At 39.3% G+C, this 23,361-nt stretch overlaps 1 protein-coding gene across 1 annotated transcript in view; it reads left to right on the forward strand.

Annotated features, from left to right (window-relative positions):
• The first annotated feature begins 1,015 nt into the window (after positions 1-1,015).
• LOC127621820 (potassium voltage-gated channel subfamily H member 5-like) overlaps positions 1,016-23,361 on the forward strand; it is a 134,693-nt gene continuing 112,347 nt past the window's right edge. The window contains exons 1-2 of the mRNA XM_052095565.1: positions 1,016-1,088; positions 23,309-23,361. The exon at positions 23,309-23,361 is cut by the window's right edge and continues 71 nt beyond it. Of these exons, the coding sequence (XP_051951525.1) occupies positions 1,016-1,088; positions 23,309-23,361 (126 nt within the window). The remainder of the gene's footprint in view (positions 1,089-23,308) is intronic.

Below are 23,361 nucleotides of genomic sequence, written 5' to 3' on the forward strand. Positions count from 1 at the left end.
TGATGAAGAAAACTATAGCAAGTGTAACACATGAACAGTATGATATGATTATTGTAATCTGTGTGTACTAAAATTATGAAAGGTGTATTTGACTCAAAAAGTGCCTGAGATAATACATATGTGTAGTGTAGTTTTTGTGTTATGTGTTGCTCAATATATGCTTGACAGCCAGCTGTGTGAATCCTGTTCTAGATTTGTTACATCCTCTCTTTTAAATATGAAAAATAAAACACCAAAATCTATCAGAATTTATTCTATTATTTTCTTATTGCCTCGAAAATATTTGGAAAATTGTATACTTTCTATGCATTTATAAATCCATTTGAGATAGTGCCGAGTCTTTAAATACCCGAGTATGTAACAGTGTTTGGTGAAATACTCGTGCATTAAAGAGTTAGCAAATACTAATATCCTCTAAAAATCTGTATTCACGTGATGATCAAACAAGCTCTGTAAAAAGTTTTAACAAGGTTAATTCACGTAGGCTGTACAATGTTGTAGCATGGGCATTGAAATTTCATTTTTAAAAAAATATTTCACGAAGGATACGGAAAAGATAAAAAAAAAAGAGGATGTAAACGTTGTGCACTGCGTATAAATATGCCTTTTCTTTCTGAACTGTAAGCTGGAGAAAATGTTTCCATGTTTTAGTCTTTTGGGCTCACAAAGGCCATTCTCTTCATTCACAGTAGCCTTATAACTTTAATTATAAGTAATAGGCAACATCTGTTCCATGTCACAATCTCCATGGCACCGGGAATCGCGGTGGAGATTCCTGTGCCAGTCAAATTTAATTGGTAGAGCGCGCAAGTGCGCAGGCGCATTCATACCAGGGGAGCACGGAGCCTGCAGAACTGTGAGTGCTCCGTGGTACAAAGGACCCTACCAGTCAGGCACGGTGCAGCGTTACCATGGTCTTCTCCATCCCACCGATAGATGCCCATCGCGCCTGTTTCACTTTAACGACCAGCTTCCACCAAGTCTGCGAGCCTGACCGACGCTGCCCGGCCGCAGAATGCACGGGGGAAAAAGAGGACTGGTGGCACCACAGAACACTTTTTTGGAAAATATTGTCCGTCGCTCAAGTGGTAAGTAAAACGATCTCTTCCTTCAGATTGCAGCTCTAGATAAGGCAAAGGGGAAGTGTGTATCCGATGAAGAAACGTTTGCCTCATCGTGTTTTTTATTCTTCACTTATGTTTAAATGTGTGAATTCTCTCTCTTTCCGATGTCTTTATGTCTGAGTAGAACTGTTATGAGTTTGTTTTCAACTTTCAAAGTGTAAATCAGAAATGTAGATAGGTATGTGCTTAAAAGTGAAGTCTTTTCGTCCAGAAAAGAGGAAAACAATGATTTTTGGTCAAATCTGATCAAATGTCGTTGTAGTTTACTACAGAATGCGTAAAGTCACTTCTTCATACTGTTCTTTACTGAATGTGTTCATAAAAGCAATGCTATTAATGTCGGTGTTCGTTGTCAGTAGGATGCCAACGCTTAATAACAAATTTAAACAAACAGTGAGCGAAATATGATCGCTGCATTAATAATATTAATAATAATTCGCCATTGTTCATATTGCGCATTCACCCTCAAACATCCCCAACGCTCCTCGTCATCTAATAAGTGCATAATAATTTGGTTAAATGTGACATCTACAACCTACACTCAGGACGCATCGCACATGGGGACTCATTTATTTGCGTCAAACTGACATTAGTGAAGATTGTGTGGATTTGATGTAAACCAGCATCAGCCACTGAGTTACCCAATATCTGTGCACCGTCCAATAAACAACCGTTCAGTGTAGTTGTGTGCAACTTTCAAAAGTGGTAAATCGAAACTTGATTGTAGGCTTTCATATTTTTTTTATAAAAAGTTATTGCTTTGTAATCACCTTTCAACAGCAAGTATTTCTCATTTCGTTTAGATTTTTTTCATCGATGTAATGAAATAATCAGTTATGTAATTCAATTAATTAAACAGTGTTATTATATTATTATTATATTGTTGTCACTTTGGAAATGAGTGCCAACAGATTGCCTTTATTTCAATGGCAAAAGAGAATCTGGCATCATCCTGGATTAATTTACGCGTTCATTTCTCTGTTGTTTTTAATCATAAAGTTAATAAAAATTATTAAAAAACTGAGAAATGGGCATGTAGATAAACCCATGAAGATGAATCGACCATGGGTTTCGAATGGGTGTGTAAGAAAAGGACATCACCAGCAGAGGTCACACATGATTACTGGAACTAAACCTATTTATTCATTTCCTTCTCTCTCTCTCTCTCTCTCTCTCTCTCTCTCTCTCTCTCTCTCTCTCTCTCTCTCTCTCTCTCTCTCTCTCTCTTACTAAATAAATACTAATAGTAATCTCAAATTATAAAAAAAAAGTTCACTCAAATATTAATTTCTACTATTCTTACTAGTTTTAATTAAGTTACCGTTACTTTCTAAATCATGAAGTTGTCATTAATAAACATTTAAGTGGTCCTAATTAAACATTGTCACATTTTGGAATCATAACTCAAATACACAAGTTCTTTAAACTTTGGCCTCAAGTACTACAAACTAAATACTACAAACTAAAGTACAAAATTGCAGCTGTGTGGAATACCTATAAACACTTGTGCTTGAATAAATGATGTTTGCTTGGTCAAAACAACTGAACAAATGGAGTAAATTAATAGTTTTCTAATTTGTTAATAGTTTTCTAATTCTTAAGACTATTGTTGCTGTTTTGTTGTAGCTGGTTGATAACTGAGATTTTTGTGAAGTCACCATGAGGGTGATTAGTGTTACCTCTGGTGAACATAGAGCCTGTTGAGTTTAGCTCATTCTTCTTTACTCAATTGTACTTTGCAAAAGTGCAGATTTGTGTGCACTAAGAGGTACTCAGTAGAGTCACGTGCCATATGGCTAAACTGAAGTCCAGTCATAATTTCCTTTACACTGTATAATATACACTCACCTAAAGGATTATTAGGAACACCATACTAATACTGTGTTTGACCCCTTTCGCCTTCAGAACTGCCTTAATTCTACGTGGCATTGATTCAACAAGGTGCTGAAAGCATTCTTTAGAAATGTTGGCCCATATTGATAGGATAGCATCTTGCAGTTGATGGAGATTTGTGGGATGCACATCCAGGGCAAGAAGCTCCCGTTCCACCACATCCCAGAGATGCTCTATTGGGTTGAGATCTGGTGACTGTGGGGGCCATTTTAGTACAGTGAACTCATTGTCATGTTCAAGAAACCAATTTGAAATGATTCGAGCTTTGTGATATGGTGCATTATCCTGCTGGAAGTAGCCATCAGAGGATGGGTACATGGTGGCCATAAAGGGATGGACATGGTCAGAAACAATGCTTAGGTAGGCCGTGGCATTTAAACGATGCCCAATTGGCACTAAGGGGCCTAAAGTGTGCCAAGAAAACATCCCCCACATCATTACACCACCACCACCAGCCTGCACAGTGGTAACAAGGCATGATGGATCCATGTTCTCATTCTGTTTACGCCAAATTCTGACTCTACCATCTGAATGTCTCAACAGAAATCGAGACTCATCAGACCAGGCAACATTTTTCCAGTCTTCAACTGTCCAATTTTGGTGAGCTCTTGCAAATTGTAGCCTCTTTTTCCTATTTGTAGTGGAGATGAGTGGTACCCGGTGGGGTCTTCTGCTGTTGTAGCCCATCCGCCTCAAGGTTGTGCGTGTTGTGGCTTCACAAATGCTTTGCTGCATACCTCGGTTGTAAGGAGTGGTTATTTCAGGCAAAGTTGCTCTTCTATCAGCTTGAATCAGTCGGCCCATTCTCCTCTGACCTCTAGCATCAACAAGGCATTTTCAGCCCACAGGACTGCCGCATACTGGATGTTTTTCCTTTTCACACCATTCTTTGTAAACCCTAGAAATGGTTGTGCGTGAAAATCCCAGTAACTGAGCAGATTGTGAAATACTCAGACCGGCCCGTCTGGCACCAACAACCATGCCACGCTCAAAATTGCTTAAATCACCTTTCTTTCCCATTCTGACATTCAGTTTGGAGTTCAGGAGATTGTCTTGACCAGGACCACACCTCTAAATGCATTGAAGCAACTGCCATGTGATTGGTTGATTAGATAATTGCATTAATGAGAAACTGAACAGGTGTTCCTAATAATCCTTTAGGTGAGTGTATGTTATAATCTAATTTAAATAATTATGTAAAAACAATACTTTAATCATAGATTAGTTAAGTTTACTTATAACTGGTTAATGTAATGAATGTAATGAAGTTCAGTGTACTTGAACCAAATGAGTATGTTTACTGAGAAAATGCATGCAAACCGATTGCCTTGAAAATGTTAAGTAAGGTGAACTAATTCGATTTTATAGTATACACACTTAATGCATTTAAATTTGGGGGGGTTTTGTGTCTGGTCTTTGAGACCAGAGAGTAATAGCTGAGCTTTATATGTGTGTGTGCTCTTTCGTGCGGTGCCCTATGACTTGACATTTGCCATAGGCAGCTCTCTGACCTCTGTAAGTTTCTTGATTTCCCACATTAGTCTTTTTCAAATCTGAGAGTATTCTGATGATTTCCTAGCTTTTGAAGGGAAAGGTGTACTGATCCTAAAAGACTCTATTCCCACCACAATATATGTTATAAATCCTAATCACAGTCAGTGTATTACAGATATTCTGAGATTTATTTGTGGTTAATTGGCAAATGGAGGAAGTGAACACTGTGACTTTTGGAATAAACGGAGAGAGATTCAGTGGCAGTCTTGACAGCTTAGTGTAGTTTGAAAATCACTATCTACAGAGGTAGTAGATGTCTTTTCTTGTCTGTTTATTAAGTTTAATGTTATATCTGAAGGATGGTATACACTAAAAAAGGATTTAGCAGTTTGTTCAGTTTGCTTCATTAAAATGAACTAAGGCAAAACAATTCTAGAACCTTTTTTCACAACCTGATTTCATTGCGTTTTATCCAATTCAATTTGTAAAATTTAAGTTTGCTTAATTATTTGAGTTTGGACTACATGAATACTTTTTGTAGCATTGATTAAACTGGGCATTTCCATTTCCCAGCAAGAGACTGGATGGGGTGAACAAATTTTGAAACTAAGTTATATTTTATGCATTTTTGAGTAAGATGAGAATAGGAGGATATTTGTTTAAAAATGTGTTTAATGTTCTGTTATATTGGATTTAAAAAGAGTCTCTGTTAGGTTGCAGTTTAGGGGTTACCAATATGGTGAAGTTTGGAGCTTATGCTTTGGTTGAGGATGGACTTTAACTCTCAAGTGAGATTTGATTTCATGCTGCTTAACTCTTTAAGCAATTGTTATCAAATTGACAATGCAACACGTTCAGTTTCCTTACACTTGTTCGCGTGGCAAATAGTAATGATTAATAATGTAAAATTGTTCAAACATCAGAAAATTAATTAAATTAAACATATGCACATTTGTTTTGATGAGCCTAATAAACATATTCATGCTATTATCAAATCAACCAATAGAGTGGCAGCAGTGCAGTGCATAAAATCATGCAGATACGGGCCAGTAGGTTCAGTTAATGTTCACATCAACCGTGGCATTATTGTTGGTGCCAGATGGGCTGGTTTGAGTATTTCTGAAACAGCTGATCTCCTGCTGAACAGGGCGTAGTATACTCAACAATTTTGTCTCTGAACATAATTCTGTTTCATATGCTTTATGCTTTTTTAAATCATCATACACAGTATGTCAATGTAACACTTGGGACATTTGCCCTAGTATCCACTAGAGGTCGCTAGGGAAAGTAAGACTTTTAGTTTGAAGTTCTGTGTTTTCCATGTTGTGTCTCTGTTCCCTATGTTCCTCATGATTGTTCCCAGCTGTGTCTTGTTAACCTTGCTCATTCTTGTGTATATATTGCCCTAGTGTTCTCTCTGTCTGTCAGTTATTAATCTGTATGGATTTAACAGTTTGTTCTTTTGGTTATGTTTGGAGGTTTAATTAAAAAGCCTGCACATAGATCCTCCTTCTCATGCCTCGCTCCTTAAAACATTATTTCAACCCCCAAATGAATGAAGCCTTTTGTGGAAACAGCTGTCAAAATGATGTAGGTGTTTGTAAGGTGTTGTGTATGTGTCTCTCATTTACAACTCCAACTGCTCCCAGTAGGTCTTTTCCATTATCTCTTCATTCGGTAACAGAGGAGTTGGTTTGAGTTTTGCCAGCTCACTTTAATATGGCTTTTTTCCTTTATTTTCTCATTTGCTCATTTTTTTAAACAGCATAAAATCAGTGCATATTCCAGAAACAACTGTAGTGAGTTTTCATGTGTTGGTGGAGAAGCTCTTTGTAGTGAGGTTGACTTGGGTAATCGATAATAGCAGGAGTTTTCAATGGTTGGGAAAATTAAATGACTTCAAAAGTAAAGTTACTTTTGGCATTGATGACAGCAATCCCACCTCTATAGTAAACAAGGCGGACGATTCAAAGGGTTTATTGCCGATATTAATTTTGTTGGATGTGGCAGCATGCAGTTATTTATATATTTTTTTATTAAGTTTTATTTAATATTTATTATTTTATTAGTAGTAGTAGAATTGTTTTCAGTAGGAAATACTATCCACTTTTGTTCGCCTTTTTTTTCTACACCGTTAGAACTGCTCATTTGCGTGTGCTTCTTATGCAACATACTGTACCACAGATCCTCTGAGTATAGCGGTCCTCAGCCATCCTCATCATGCTCTTTTGTAACGCTTGTCATAGTGCAAGGTGTACGTACACACTACACTCTAAAAGAAAAAGTGACAGGCATGAACAGACACAGAAAATAAAAGCGAAAATAGTCATACTGCTAAAAAGAGAAGTAAACAGGTAGATATCAAACATATACTAATAGCAACAAACTATAAAAGGAGAGCTGGAAGAAAGCAAACTATTTAACCCTCCTATGGCGTCTGGGTCATTTTTGACCTGGTAGAGGTAAATCATAATTTTTAAATACCACATAGTTTTCATATGAAAATCAAACTTTGGGATGTTGTTAAGACAACAAAATGAACAACAAATTGATTTACATTTTTTTTTAGAAGAAATTGTTTATGAGATCAATTTTCAAATTAGTTTTAACTCTTTTGCGTTCCCTGGTCAGTTGTGGCTTTACACATGATATTATGCAGATAGTTCAAGCATACATACAAGATCCACATTTTACTCTTCCGCCCTCCACAGACTGATCTGATAAGGAGCCAGCTTGCAGCATAATCACACTTTAACATTCAGCAGTTTATGCAAAAGTGAGATGCACTTTAATTATTGTCACTTTATACCTGACTGCTACCTCAATAATTGCTATGTGCGTAGAACACTATCTCATAGTATGTTATGTTTACATTTGGCATTTTTAGAAAGTGTCATCTTTTTGCACTACTGTGTACTGGTCGGCGCTGCACTGTCCCGTACTGTGCCTATTGTCCTGTTCATTTTTAGTAATTTATTGTACTGTCCCGTACTTTTTGCACACGTTTTCTCGTGCACTTTATATAATTATGTTATTTAGTCTGTGTAGTCTCATGTCGATCTGTGTTTGTCCTATGTTGTTTTATGTAGCACCATGGTCCTGGAGGAACGTTGTCTCATTTAGCTATATACTGTACTAACTGTATATGGTTGAATGACAATAAAAACCACTTGACTTGACTTGAAACAGATTATATTTAATTTAAAAATGTATAAATGTTTTGTAGTTGTTTTGATGTTGTTAACAATGAGCTACAATATGTCTTTTGATGAAAACAATTGTATAATGCATGAATGCAAAAGGTGTATGGAGATTTTGAAAGCAATATGAGGTTTAAGCTCTGTGTGGTAGGCAGAAGGATGAAACCTTTGAAAATATAGAAGCAAAAGATTGTAAAAGTATTACAATATATATATATATATATATATATATATATATATATATATATATATATATATATATATATATAAAACAAAGAGATCACAGAGTAGATAAGAGCATTGTCTGAGATAGAAGTCAACAGTAAAGTATGCAAGGAGAAATGAATGTGTTAAAACAAGAGAGCAAGTTTAAAAAAATATAAGCTGTAAAAAAATATTTTTTTGTAGTTAACAAATTCTGTCATCATTTATTCACTCTCATGTTGTTCCAAATTGATCTGAATTTCTTAGGTGGAAGTCAAAGGAAGATGTTTAGCGGAATGTCCAAACTGCTCTTTTCCATTCAATGAAATTGGAAGGAGATTAGGCACCGCTGTGGTCACCATTCATTTTCATTGTATGGAAATGCATTCTTTCATGGGTTTAGAGCGACATGAGAGTGACTAAGAAATTAACAAAATATTATTTTTCCCTTTTCACTATCCCTTTAGAAACTTTTTACAAGGACAGTGTAACACAGTTAAAGAATGGAAAGGAGGAGGCGAGAACCGGCTTTACGATATAAATAATATTTTAATGAGAAACTTAAAAGACAACATAAACACACACATGACAGACATGTCCGCTAACGATCTGTCTCTCCCGCACGATACTCTGCAGTCGACCTTTAAACCTCAGCGGCTTGATTAGCCCAATACGGGACCTGGTGTGTATGATCACGACCCGGCCCCGCCCTCCGCCCTGCCACATTCCTCCCTCGTTAGCCCCGGCCTGACGTACATCCCCCCTTCTTTCCCTGGGGGAGGGCGCGCCTTCTGCGCTGTCTGCCGGCAGGTCATCCCCATCTACCTGGACGAGGGAGGGGACAAGGGGAGGGAAACAGAAATAATTAAAATGGGGGGTACTTCCTGTAACAGTGTAGAACCCCCCCAAAAACTGTAAAATTTAAAACAGGGAAAAGGCCAACGCAGAGCAACAGTGAGAGAGAGAGAGGAGAGAGAGATGAAGAAAAAAAAAAACTCTTACTCGCTAGTTCTCCGATACGCCGCAGCTTGTTCCTCGGCCAGTCCTCCACCCTCTATCGGACAACAGCCGCGCCTCTCCGGGCGGATCCGAGGCAGTCCTCCAGCCCCTGGCGGACGGAACACCCCGCCGCGTTCTCGGGGAACAGAAGGGGTCTCCCCCGCCCTCAGGCAGCGTTTCTCTTGCTCCAGGCGGTCGGCAGTGAGCCCCTCCCCGCTCGCGGTCGGCGGCCATCGTCCTCGTTCAGGCGGCTGGGCTCCTCGTCCCCCGGCAGATGGCCGCGGCTGCTCCGTTGGGGTGGACGGTAGCGGCGAGAACTCTACTACGGCGTATCCCTCCTCCTTCCCGGGCTTCGGCACCAATGTAACACAGTTAAAGCATGGAAAGGAGGAGGCAAGAACCGGCTTTACGATATAAATAATATTTTAATGAGAAACTTAAAAGACAACATAAACACACACATGGCGGATATGTCTGCTAACGATCTCTCTCTCCTGCACGATACTCTGCAGTCGACCTTTAAACCTCAGCGGCTTGATTAGCCCAATACGGGACCGGGTGTGTATGATCACGACCCGGCCCCGCCCTCCGCCCTGCCACAGACAGTGAGCTAGGTGTGTGTGTGTGTGTGTGTGTGTGTGTGTGTGTGTTTGTGTGTGCAATAAGCCAAAGGGAACCAATATCATAACTTTCTCTGTGTGTAAACATATTTACAACATTTGTTTTGCTTACATGCTTAGAATCAATTCTGGCCAACAGAAAATAGATAATTCACAAAGATCACAGGCACTAAGAATGGTGTACTCTGTGTAAATATAGATGTATCTTAATAGTTTTTTTTCCACTTCTACCTTTCCTGTAGTAATCTTTCACACTGAAAATGAGACAGAAGCAGGTGCACCTCCATACTTCCACATAGACAAGACCGAGACAGTGCAAGAACACATACAATGCAACAGTATTCCATACACAGAAAACAATCTGAATGCATTATGCAGTAATGGATCCAAAAATAGAAGAAAGTGTGCTTGTTTAATGTCATTACTCCTCACGGTGGTAACCTTCAGGAGGAACATGCAGATGAGCACATGAGGAGATGGCATTGTACCTCTTAATGACAGCAGGCAGGAATGTTCCACCATGGAGAGCATGTGCTCAGTCAGTTTTTCATTACAGATTCCACTTGCAAAACATTTTTTTCCCTCCAACCTACAATACTGGTAGAAAATCTCTGGCTGCACATGTTGAAAGACCTGAGCCACCTCAGAAAGTACAGACTATTCTGGTCTTTCTTGTAAAGTTTACATTTATGTTGTTTTCCACAAGAAAAAGTCCTTTGCCTGCTTTTTGTACTCCACCTCATTGACCCCTTCAGCATTTAGTGGTATTAGGGAGGCCAGCAGGGGGTGCTCACCCTACGGTCTGCGTGGGTCCTAATGCCCCAGTATAGTGACGGGGACACTATACTGTAAAAAAGGCACCATCCTTCGGATGAGATGATAAACCGAGGTCCTGACTCTCTGTGGTCATTAAAAATCCCAGGACACTTCTCGTAAAGAGTAGGGGTGTAACCCCGGTGTCCTGGCCAAATACCCCCCATTGGCCCCTATCTACCATGGCATCGTATTAATCTCCATCCCAGAATTGGCTACATAACTATACTCTCTCCTCTCCACCAATAGCTGGTGTGTGGTGGGTGTTCTGGCGCACTATGGCTGCCATCGCATCATCCAGGTGGATGCTGCATACTGGTGGTGGTTGAGGAGATTCCCCCTATACTATGTAAAGCGCTTTGAGTGCCTAGAAAAGCGCTATATAAATGTAAGGAATTAGGGTTGTGCCGATGGACGATATCATCGTCCATCGTGATGGCTGACCAACATCACGATGTCGAGCCACCATCGTGATGCCACGCCTCCTTTTGCGAGTCTTGCTAGTGTGACTCACTAATCCAAGTCTCTTCTATAGTTAACCTAAAAACTTTGCAGGGATTTCTCTGTAAATTAAATTGAGAATATAACTAATGCATATATGCTATTTTAAATACTGTGGTATATGCCAGAGACGTGACGTGTTAGTCTGTGAAAATACCGTGTCAGGCAGGCTGCACAAATATTGATCTTGACACTGTTAGCTTCTTGTCTTTTTTTTACATGTCTTACACTGTACATTTAGATTAAAATATTTTATGTTGTAGGCTACAAGAAAATAGAGTTTATTACTTAATTATTAGTAGTTGTAGTGTCTCAGAAAATCTTGCTCATTGTCACATAGCTCTTGTGTACACTGAAGCGGCAGTAAGATAAACCCAGACCAGCGAACGTCAAATCACTTTTGTCTGGTTAATACTTTTAAAGAAAAATTTCCTTGGCCATAAATCCATAATGTCAAATCAAATGAAAGAAACAAGGTGAATATGAATAACACACATTTATTAAAACATAGAAGAACAACAAATAAAGAACAAGAAAACGGGTACAACACTCAGACCGAAACTCGGCATTAACATTTCACTTATAATTAGCAGCACAATTAACTTCAGCACAGGCTACAAAATAAATTATGTTATTGAAATATTGTAAAGTGGTCATATGAACTACACAAATGAACGTTTAAAAAATAATATGCAAAATCGAATAGCTCCGCAACGCATGGCGAAAAATGCGTAAAGAAGTCTAATATCTTTCACCATAGACCATGTTTAAATTTCGATGTTTCTGGCCAGAAATACCAACATATTCACTTTATCTGGTTTTAATAATCTGTGGATTGGAGTAACTACACTACCTGCTGTGCTGAAGACCCGCTCTGATGGAGTACTGGTAGCACATATGCACAGATATTTCCGTGCTAATCTTGCCATGAACGGAAACCTTTTGTCGTTCGTTTTCCACCAAGTCAGCGGGTCCTCTTCCCCATCAATGGCCATTTCCTGCAGGTACATGGTCATTTCTGCCTCGACCTTTTGCTCATCAGTGAGTAAAATAACGAAATTATAGTTTTTAAGTGGAAAATAGTATTTATGTAAAGAGATATATTAAAATAAAAAGATCACAACTCTTAAGTGAAAGCTAAAAAAAAAAAAATGCTTCACGTGTCGTGCAACCTACAGATAAAGCGCTGAGTCATTAGTTGGGTTAGTAAAATAACGAAATTATAATTGTTCATATCATTTTTGAAAATTATATGAAATTATATTAAACCGCCCCCCCCACCGACGATATCATCGTCCATCGCGATGTTTTACTGTCAACATCGTCAACTGCCAATTTAGGGGACATCGCCCAACCCTACAAGGAATTATTATTATTATTTTGCCGCTTAAAATAAATGTGTGGAAAAGATCAGAATTTAAGACATCATTCACTGAAAATCTTCCCCTTTGCTGTGGCTTTCAAATCTGATTCATGTTCACGTGTTTTTGTAATATGACATGCCACTAGTGCCAATGGCTTTTCCTAAAATTTCGTAAGAAATGCGGCAATGACGAGTTTAATGTACTGTATGCAGGGCTGTAAAGTAACGAATTACAAATACTAACGTTACTGTAATTCTCCCAAGAACTGTACTTTTTTAAGCAGTTTAAAAATTGTATACTTTTACTTGAGTATATTTTAAGTGATGTAACTGTACTTTTACTGCGTTATTTTCCCACCGTCTGTGTTCGCTACTTACCTGTCCTGATTTAATTTTTAGCTATCAACATGATTGGCTAGAGAGACTCTCGTGACTCCTGTCAAATCAAACATAAAAAATTTGAAAGGCAGCTGCAGATTTGGTGCCAAAGGTGGAGAATGCCTCATGCACAGTGTGACAGGGTGGAGGGCGGTACCAGGTGGTGATTCTGCAGACCCGGTCCCTTATCAGGCTAATTAAGCATCCAAGAGGGATAAAGGCCAACTGCGGATGGTGGTGCGAGAGAGAGAGATCTTTTACGGGAAGCTGACCATCATGTGTGTGTTTGTGTCTTTGGTTTCAGTGTAAAGGTATATAAGGGAAAGGAGGAGGCGAGAACCGGCTTGACAATATAAATAATAGATTTAATGTAAAACTGAAACCAAAGACACAAACAAACACATGACGGTCAGCTTTCACAGTCGGCCTTTATCCCGCTTGGAGCCTTAATTAGCCTGATAAGGGACCGGGTGTGCAGAATCACCACCCGGTCCCGCCCTCCACCCTGTCTCATTCCTCCCTCGATCTCTCAGGCTGGGGAGCCCCCGGCATGACGTACCCCCCTACCTCCCTCTTTCCCTGGGGGAGGGCGTGCCCGAAGCTCCATTTGCTGGCAGGTCATCCCCACCTTCCTGAATCTGGGAGGGAAACAGAAATAATTAAAATAGGGGGGGTACTTCCTGTAACAGTGTAGTACCCCCCCCCCCCACCCCAAAAAAAAAACAAAACTGTACAATTTAAACGAGAGGGAAAAGGCCAACGCGGAGCGGCAGTGAGAGAGAGAGGAGAGTGTGATTAAAAAAAAAAAAACGTACTCGCCAGTTCTCCGATACGCAATAGCTGTGTCCATCTAATGGACGGCAGTGGGCGATGCGTAGGCAGTCCTCCAGGCGCTGGCAGACAGAATGCCCCGCCACGTTCTCGGGGAACAGAAGGGGTCTCCCCCGCCCCTGGGAGTGGTTCTCCCACTCCAGGCGGTCGGCAGCAAGCTCCTCCCCACTTACGGTTGGCGGTCTCAGACCCGCCGCGTTTCAGCGGCTGGTAGTGGACACCTGTACCCCTGGCAGTGGCCCTGCCACTACAGGCGGTCAGTTAGGAGCCCATTCTCCTCTCGTGGTCGGCCTCCCTGGGCTCCTCCGTCCCCAGGCAGAAGGCCACGGCTGCTCTGTTGGGCTGGATGTAGTGGCGAGAACTCTACCACGGCGTATCCTTCCTCCTTCCTGGGTCTTTGGCATCAGTGTAAAGGATATAAGGGAAAGGAGGAGGCGAGAACCGGCTTGACAATATAAATAATATTTTAATGTAAAACATAAATCAAAGACACAAACAAACACATGACGGTCAGCTTTCGCAGTCGGCCTTTATCCCGCTTGGAGGCTTAATTAGCCTGATAAAGTACCGGGTGTGCAGAATCACCACCCGGTCCCGCCCTCCACCCTGTCACACACAGGACAATGTGCCCCCCTTGTGCAAGTAAATTCTCTTATCATTTACTCACCCTCATAATTTTTGCTAGAAATTATTCTCTCTGCCTAGTGGGTGGCGATATGCATGAATAATGTGAATCACCAAAACCACAAGAAGAACAAAGAAATTTAAAGTGAAGATTGACTGAGCAGGGAGGAGAATTAATAGTAAAAAGGAATTAAATATTGATCTGTTTCTCACCATATCTATCATATCCCTTCTGAAGACACGGATTAATCCACTGGGGGGGCACATGGTTTAGATTACTTTTATGCTGATTTATGTGATTTGTGTAGCTTCAATATTTTAGCACCGATTCACTTTCATTGTATGGACCAAAAGAGCTGAGATATTCTTCTAAAAATCTTAATTTGTTTTCTGCATAAGAAAGTCATACACATCTAGTATGGCATGAGGGTGAGTAAATGATGAGAGAAATTTCATTTTTGGCTGAATCATTCCTTTTTAAGCGTGATGTAGCCCCTGTACCAAAACAACATTTCCCATGCCTGCTCTACCTCCTCTATTGTGCAGGAAATGATGTGTCAAGTGATCCTGTTTATTTAACATTTTTTTTTGCATTCCTTTGAATTGTATGAACATGTTTTATGCACAACAATAACGCTCTCTTGGCATTTAGGAAAATGTTTATATATTGGAATAAGATCCATATAGTGTTTATCATAGATAAGTGATGTATTTTAAAAGTTGGTATATAGTGTTCATTATAATGGGGCATAGGTTTTGCAACTCAGTACTCAATACTCACTACTCATGAGTACTTTTAAATGAGCTACACTTTTACTCTTACTTGAGTAGTTTTTAGGACAACTACTTTTACGTTACTCGCACTATATATTTGGGAAGTAACAGTACTTCTACTTGAGTATGATGTTTCAGTACTCTTTCCACACCTGACCATATGTACAAATAATCTAAATTACATTATCTCCCTCCCTCTGATTAGGCAACTTAGCGTCGGGCATACATCCTCATGGCCCGGCCATGCCCTCCTTCTCGTCACATACACATTATTCTTTATGCATTTAAATAGTTTAGCAAATAAAAGTCTAAAATACAACTCGCCCCTATTGCGCTCTTCATTCAAAAGTGCACACTCTGCTTTTTTCATGTATGTCAGAAGACACTGTATACATGGCCCATAAAGCCCCATCTTCAATGAAAGTCTATAGCAGATACCTTTCAAGTTAAGTGTGTAAATATTCACTACTAATTGGATGAGACTGAGAGGCTCTAAACATGTCATTTTGTGTCCCGCACACATGCTCTGTGCTTCTCTGGGAGTCTATGAGACTATAGATGAAATTACTGATTACAAACAAATTCTCTGCCCAGCCACTTCTGGGAACTTTTGGTAGCCCAGAAAAGAACTGCTGTCTATGGGCGCTTCGCTCAAATTGCGCTGAAACTGCCCCAAAAGTGCTGTTTGTGGGGTTGAAAAACACCCTGTTTTCCACAGATAATTATTAGCTTCAAATTTCCACCAGATCGTTGCATCAGGAAAAACACAGAATTTTACATAAATGATGATAATTCACCTTCATTGTTAATGCGTCTGCTCTATTAGACACATTTGACCCACAGCAGCTGTTGGTTGATATTAACTTTTTAATTGAAATGTGAGGATGTGTATTCATCATCCTGTTACATGTCGTGTTAAATAATCATACAGGCTCATTGAACGAAGTTTAAACTTCTCCGGGGGGCGTGCCTTGCGCCTCGTCTGCCGGCAGGTCATCCCTCCTTGTTCGACATGGGAGGAGGCTGGAGAGTAAAAACAACAAAACAAAATAGGCGAGGGATAAAGGCCAACACGGAGCGACAGAGAGAGAGAGAGAGGAGAGAGAGATGAAAAAAAAACTCACTCACCATCATGTCACATTGAGCATATAAAAAGAAGGCATTAAAGGAAAACATGCAACGTATAATATATACACAATAAATACAATTATTATTATTATGTGTTCCCCGATCACTCCTCCACCCTCTCAGGCAGACGGCAGCCGCTCCTCCCGGACGGACCGGAGTCAGACCGACCCCCAGTGGACAGAACGCCCCTCTGTGTTCTTGGTGACCTGCGGGGACGCTCCTCCGCCCCTGGCAGCTGCCCTACCGCTCCAGGCGGTCGGGGAGTCACTTCCCTCCTCCCCTCGTGGACGGCAGTCCTCTCGACCCCTCCGTGTTTCTGGGGGACGTCAGGGCACTCCTCCGCCCCTGGTAGCAGCTCCTTTGCTCCAGGCGTTCGGGGAGTCCAGTCCCCACTTGCCTCGCGAACAGCGGCCGTTCTCCGCGTCCGGGTGGTTGGGCTACTCAGTCCCCTGGCGGATGGCAGCAGCACTCCCCTGGGTCGATGGCAGTGTCAAGGACTTTGTGACGGGCATCACTCCTCCTTCCCGGTTTCCGGCACCAATGTAAAGTGGGTATAAGGGAAAGGAGGAGGCGAGAACCGGCTTGACAATATAAATAATAGTTTAATGAAGAAATAAACGAAAAACACACGAACATAACACACAGAGCTGCTGCCTATAACCGTCATCACCAGTCGCCTTTATCCCTTGCGTGCCCCCATCAGGCTGATTGGGGACTGGGTGTGCGTTGTTCCAGCCCGGCCCCAGCCTCCTCCGCTCTACAGTTATTCAAATGGAATACCTATGGTGTACAGTGAAGAAATCTTTTTTTTTTTCCTTTTTCTGAATTATCAACAAAACAAGTTTAAACTTGGTTCAATGAGCCTGTATGATTATTTCAGACATGTAACAGGAAGATGAATACACATCCTCACATGTCAATTTACATTTACATATACATTTATGCATTTGGCAGATGCTTTTATCCAAAGCGACTTACAGAGCCCTTATTACAGGGACAATCCCCCCGGAGCAACCTGGAGTTAAGTGCCTTGCTCAAGGACACTATGGTGGTTACTGTGGGGACCCAACAGCTGCTGTGGGTCAAATGTGTCTAATAGAGCAGATGCATTAACAATGAAGGTGAATTATCATCATTTATGTAAAATCTTGTGTTTTTCCTGATGCAACGATCTGGTGGAAATTTGAAGAAGCTAATAATAATTTGTGGAAAACTGGGTTTTTCTCAACTCCACAAGCAGCACTTTTTGGGCAGTTTCAGCGCAATTTGAGCGAACCGTCCATACACAGCAGTTCTTTTCTGGGCTACCAAAAGTTCCAAGAAGTTGCTGGGCAGAGCATTTGTTTGTAATCAGTAATTTCATCTATAGAAGATCATGAAACATTTTTTTAAACTTGTTTTTAAATAAAGACTTCCTAGCAGCCTTAATTCATGTCTGAAATGTCTTTATATATCAGTCTTTCAGTATCAGCTAAACTCATGTGCATTACATGCCACAATGCCACCTGCAGGTGTTAACCTAAACAGCCCAATAGTGTCTGACTCTGCGGCTCTGAAGATAAACATCTCAAACACACACACACAGGTCAGATTTTTCCACAAAGTTGGTTACGAAAACGATAATTGTATTTTATTTCAGTTAGTTTTTTTAATTGCTGTTAATTTAGTTTAGATTTAGTTTTTCATTTATTTTGAAATATTAATTTTATTTCAGTTTACGAAAATGTTTTTTAATCAATAAATTTCGTTTTCATTTCAGTTTTAGTTTACGAAAATAACCTTGGTGTGGGCTAGTAAAAGAGTATGCGTATTTGTAAATGTGTGTCCATATGCGAGTATGCGACTGTGCGTATGAGATATATTTTCCAGTAACCACTGCTTTGGAATTGTGGAGAGCAGCCTAGCAGCTGTCTGTCGGCCTCCCACGTAGAGTTGTCATGCAAGTTGCCAAGTCTTTCATCGCTGTCAAAATGCCTCTTAAGGTTTCAGCAGAATCCCATCATACACATAAATCGCTGACTGACTGCCTTAGTCTTCACATGCACCTGAAAATGTGATCAATGTGTGTGTTACAACCACCGTGGTTATTTAAAATCTGCATCAGCTGACACGAGCTGCTCCTTGAAGAAAGGCTAATTCAAGAGAGACACAGGTATAAACACAAGCATTAAAGGGATATTTCCCTGTAAACTCGGATGACTTTCGTTATTAAGTGGAACACAAAAGGAGATGGTTTTGCATTGCTTTTCTTAATGTGCTCTTAATAGCAGTGTTTACTTCCCTGAGTGATCCCACTCCATGCATAGACTTAATACTGTATTGCCATCGTGCTGTGGAAGAGACCATGCTCAATGGGCCTGCACCACTTGTCTGAATTCCTATTTCATATTAGTTATTAATGCTTGTCTTCTTGGCAAAAGCTTTATTGCTTTGAATGTGCTGTCTTGTCTGAGGAAGCAATATACAGTATCATCAGTGACAGAACATTAAACAATTATCATATCACTGAGCCTTGATCTGCAAACAGGATCTGGGTCACTTGCATCCTCAGGGAGAACATCCTTGCAATTGGCCCTTTATCCATAGGGCAGGGGCCATAGCGTGGAGACCACGGTAATGAGTCTCCACTCTCCTTCCTCAAGGGGACAGCACTTCACTTCTTCCCCTCCGCTTCTCCTTTCAGCTACTCCTGCAGAGGCAAACTGAAAGAGGATGAGGGGAGAGAATGGAGACTATTCAATGGATGAGAGAAGCAGCCGCCTTTTTAATGGCTTTGCCAAATGCCATCTCTCTCACTCTCTCTCAGTTCTCAGGCATTATGAAAGCCTCATCGTGGCATGTGTGTGTGTGTGTGTGTGTGCAAAGATGATTCAATTTGTGGGTGTCTGTATGTGTAAGGATTTATATTCTTACACTTACAGAAAATTCTGTTACAAATTGTTCCCTGCTTTGCTTCCTGTGCTGTAATGTTCTCTTTGCATGGCTATTTTTGTCTGTTTGGGGAGTCTGAAGTCAGCTGGCCTCATTGAAAACACTAATGAAGACTAGAGAGGGTGACTTAGCCTCTCCAATGCCATAGTCTCACAGGAACAGTGGTCCTTAAACCCCACATTACATTTATATTGATGTCAAGACTGCATTTCACTTCAATTTGTCAAATTAAAGAATGAACTGATTAAGGCATTTGCCACAAAAAGAGTCTAAAATAAATTTTGAAACTCTTAAAAAGTTTTTTTTTTTTTCATCAAAGTATCAAGGAAAAGAGATGTTTAACCCTCAGAAAACCAAGGTTGGTTTGTTAAACTTAATGTTACAGGTGCATTATTTATACCATGATCAATGAAAACTTCATCCTGCAAACCCCCCTCAATGTTCAAGCAAATTCAACACCATTGGACGTGCTGTTTTATTTTGTTTTTATTTAATAAGGGTTGCACATTTTACTGCCTTGACAACCTTTCTGCCTTGAATGTTACATTTTTAATGAATGTTCCATTTTGTATTTATTGTTTACGTGGGACATCATGCAGTATCAGAGTTGAACTAAAATCTTTCTAGAAAGTTAGACCATTGACAGCCATCTTTGGAAAAGTACCTGGAAGCTATTTTCAGTCATGCAAATGTAACTCCTATCTACTTAAATGGAGAAAGACAGAAATCTCCAAAAGGTTAGTCAAAATTATGATCAAAGTATATATTTAAAATCAGCAATAAAATCGGACAACACTGATATCAGACATATGCTTCTTTACTTCAGATTACACACACACAAACCTTTTTCCTAGCTTGTATAGCTAATGCGCATGCTAGTTTTTGAGTTGATTGACAGGCGATATCTGTATCTAAAAGGTGATTTTCTCTTTTATCTGTAAGGTGGCACTCCCTTTTCTACATCCGTTGACCGTTAGACATTCCAGTTTCTCCCATTCATTATAGTGGAAGTTGTCTGTCTCTTCTAAATAGTCTTCAGTTTAATGCAAATAAAAGTGATTTGATGATGCTTAGAATGTATGTGTATTTTTTCTAAAATTGTGTGCAATTCTAAAATCAAATCAGGGCAAAATCCAGCATGCGATTTTACAGACACTTAGGCTTTTAGGAAACCTCTACATATATTGCTTTTAAAAGGTCTGTTAAACGAGACAAAGTGATTTTTATTCTAATCAATTCATAAAGTTAGTTGATCTAAGTTGCGGTGAATACCAGGTGGCAAACCATGCTGTCAAAAGTGTGTTTTTGTCAGGAAACCTAAAATAAATGTGCTTCATGTGGTAACATCTAAATAAAATGGTTTTATGCCAATAAAAAATATTATTTATTATGACTGAGTCAACCTAAATACAAGATTACTCATAATGTCCTAATCAAGAGGCAATAAATCCTTGGGAGTGTTCAATGCAACAACATTGCAAAACAATTAAAAGGATGGTTCACCCAAAAATGAAAATTCTCTCATAATTGAATCACCCTCATGGCATCCCAGATGTGTATGACTTTATTTCTTCAGCAGAACACAAATGAAGATTTTTAGTAGAATATTTCAATTCTGTAGGTCCATACAATGCAAATGAATGGGTAATAATTGAAGCTCCAAAAATCACATAAAAGCAGCATACAAGTAATCCAGTGGTTCAATCCATATATTCAGAAGTGAAATGATAGGTGTGGGTGAGCAAAATATCAATATTTAATTAATTTTTTCTCCACTTTAACTTTCACATTCTTCTTTTGTTTTTGGCTATTTGCATTTATATGTATATCCCCACCTACTTGGCTGGGAAGAGAATTTATGGTAAAAAAGTAGATTATAGATTACATATTTATCTGTTTCTCATCCATACCTACCATATCACTTCTGAAGACATAGAGTTAACTACTTGAGTCATATGGGTTACTTTTATGCTGTCTTTATGAGCATTACAGAGTTGAAATATTCTTCTAAAAATCTTTTTAATCATACACATCTAGGATGACAAAAGAGTAAATGATGAGAGAATTTATATTTTGGGGTGAGCTATCTCTTTAATCTCCATTGACATAATTTGTGGCATAATATTTATTACTATAAACAATTATGTCATCTCATATGAATTATGTCATCTCATCAAAAATCAAAGTTACAGTGAGACACACATATTTACACTTATTCACACTTACGCTTATTCTGTTAAAACTAATTTATTATTTGAGCTTTTTTTTTTTTTTGTTACCGTTGTTTTAGGGCTTGTCGACATTACATCATCATGGCAAGTTGTTAAATTAGCTATAACTTTACTCAGAAAATGTTAGTAAGCGATTTTATCATACTAAAATCCATTTAATGTGCATATTGTTTACGTATTGTGACTATACTTTTGAAATAATGAGTATTTTAATGTTTACAGTTTGGCCCCATTCACTTTCATTGTATGTGCCTCACTGGAACCCAGATTTTTTTTTTTTTAAGGAAAAGGATGGGCAAGTCAAGATTACTTTTTTGGTCATTTATATTAGGCAGATGCTTTTTGCACCCTGGTGCAAATAATGGTACATGCTATTTACACCTCAGTGCAAATAGTGACAGATATTATTTGCACCCCAACCCTGGTGCAAATAATGGTAGATACTAATTGCACTCTGGTGCAAATAGTGTCAGATACTTTTTCCACCCATATTTAAATACTAACATACAGTATGGGCATCACTGCAGTGTGTTTATTGTTTATTTAGAGTCCCACAGCAACACAACTGTTAGGGGTATAACAGGTTTGACCCAGACCAGATATGGAGAAAGAAAACCAGGAGTCAAGAAGTTCAATTAAAGAATCCAAAATTTACTGAAGAATAGTTTGCAGTGAAATTGGTAGAGCCAAGCGACAAAGTCTCACGAGGAGATCGAAAGCTAACTCATACCTTACACAAAATTTTACATCAATTATACCATTTGCAAGGACGTATATTCTATTATTTAACTCCTGATTGGCTAACAGAGCATAAAGTCACAACATATAGATAGCTATAGCATGTCAACATTAATCAGCGCAATTGTCGTCCTGGCCCGAGATTTACATCTGAAGTGACCTTGCAGATGGTCTCGGGCGTCTTCGAGTCTGCCTGCTGTGTCTCCCTGGGTTCAAAACCTGGGTAGAAGGTCAATACGCACACACGAAACACTGACGAACGACAGTGTTTCTCTGCGCACAAGGGAACCAGAGCACACATTTATCAGGTCATTTTAACCAAAACAGTGAGATAAGAAATATTCACCCCTCAGGCAAAGGAGAAGAAAGAAATAACATGCATTCCTTCACTTAAAGAGATAATAAGAGAAAATTTACACTTCTGCTTATTCAAGTGCTATTACATAGGATTTTAAATCATATAATTAGTCATGGACAGGTAAAAATCAACCACAGAATACATCTGGAACATATGTTTAACATTCCCCCCCCTCACCCTCATCTCAAGCTTATTCCCAAGACGACCTTCAAGTCAGCCTCCGTGCAGAACAGAGAGAGAGGCTTCAAGGAATGTGCATGAAATCAAAAATTAACTCGTAACACACATATGATTCAGCGTATATTTCAGTTATGCATAAGAAAAATAAAATTGATTATGTGATCATGCATAAGTTAAGCATAAGAAGTTAAGCAACAGAATATAGATAGATATTGATATAAAAGGATATATATATGTATTGATATATCTGAAGAGACAAGGGATTTCGACCCTCACCCTTCACTACATTAACCTCCTTTTCATTACCTTAGAAAAACGAACCTTGCTTTTACTACAATAACCATGGTTTCACCATGGTATTTTTGTAAAAATGTACAGTAACCATAAAAGTAATGATGGTTACTACATTTACTGTGACCAAATCACTGTGATGAAATCAACATTTATGTTAATTTGTATCTATTATCTATCTAAGTAGTATTAAAGGAAATATTAAGAGTGAAAACAGGAAATCAGACATGAAAAAGAGGGGGACAAAAAACAGATTTGAACCGTGGACAACAGTACACAATCACACACTGGCTTTACACCCCACGCCACTGCAGTGACATCTATTGTTTAGTTTGTAATATTTATGTGGTTCCACCGGAGTATTGCCCCATGGCAGATGCTATTTATTCTGGGGTGCAAATAGACACTCCGTTTACATCATGCAACAAACCCTTTCAATTGAGCTCAACTTGTATTGAACCCGGAATATTCCTTTAAGGTAACAATTACAATTTAACATCTTACATCTCTGACCTATATCCAACATTGTATTAATACAATAATTTGAAAACTTATTATGCATTTGGTGAATCCTAATAGCTTATAAGTGTGCATTTAATGTGTCCTAATACTTTCTCTTATATCTGTTTGCAGAGACAAGTTTCTTGTTAGGGAATGCACAGATCGTGGAGTGGCCTATAGTTTAC

This window comes from Xyrauchen texanus, chromosome 28 (genome assembly GCF_025860055.1).
Source record: "Xyrauchen texanus isolate HMW12.3.18 chromosome 28, RBS_HiC_50CHRs, whole genome shotgun sequence".
Classification (NCBI taxonomy): domain Eukaryota; kingdom Metazoa; phylum Chordata; class Actinopteri; order Cypriniformes; family Catostomidae; genus Xyrauchen; species Xyrauchen texanus.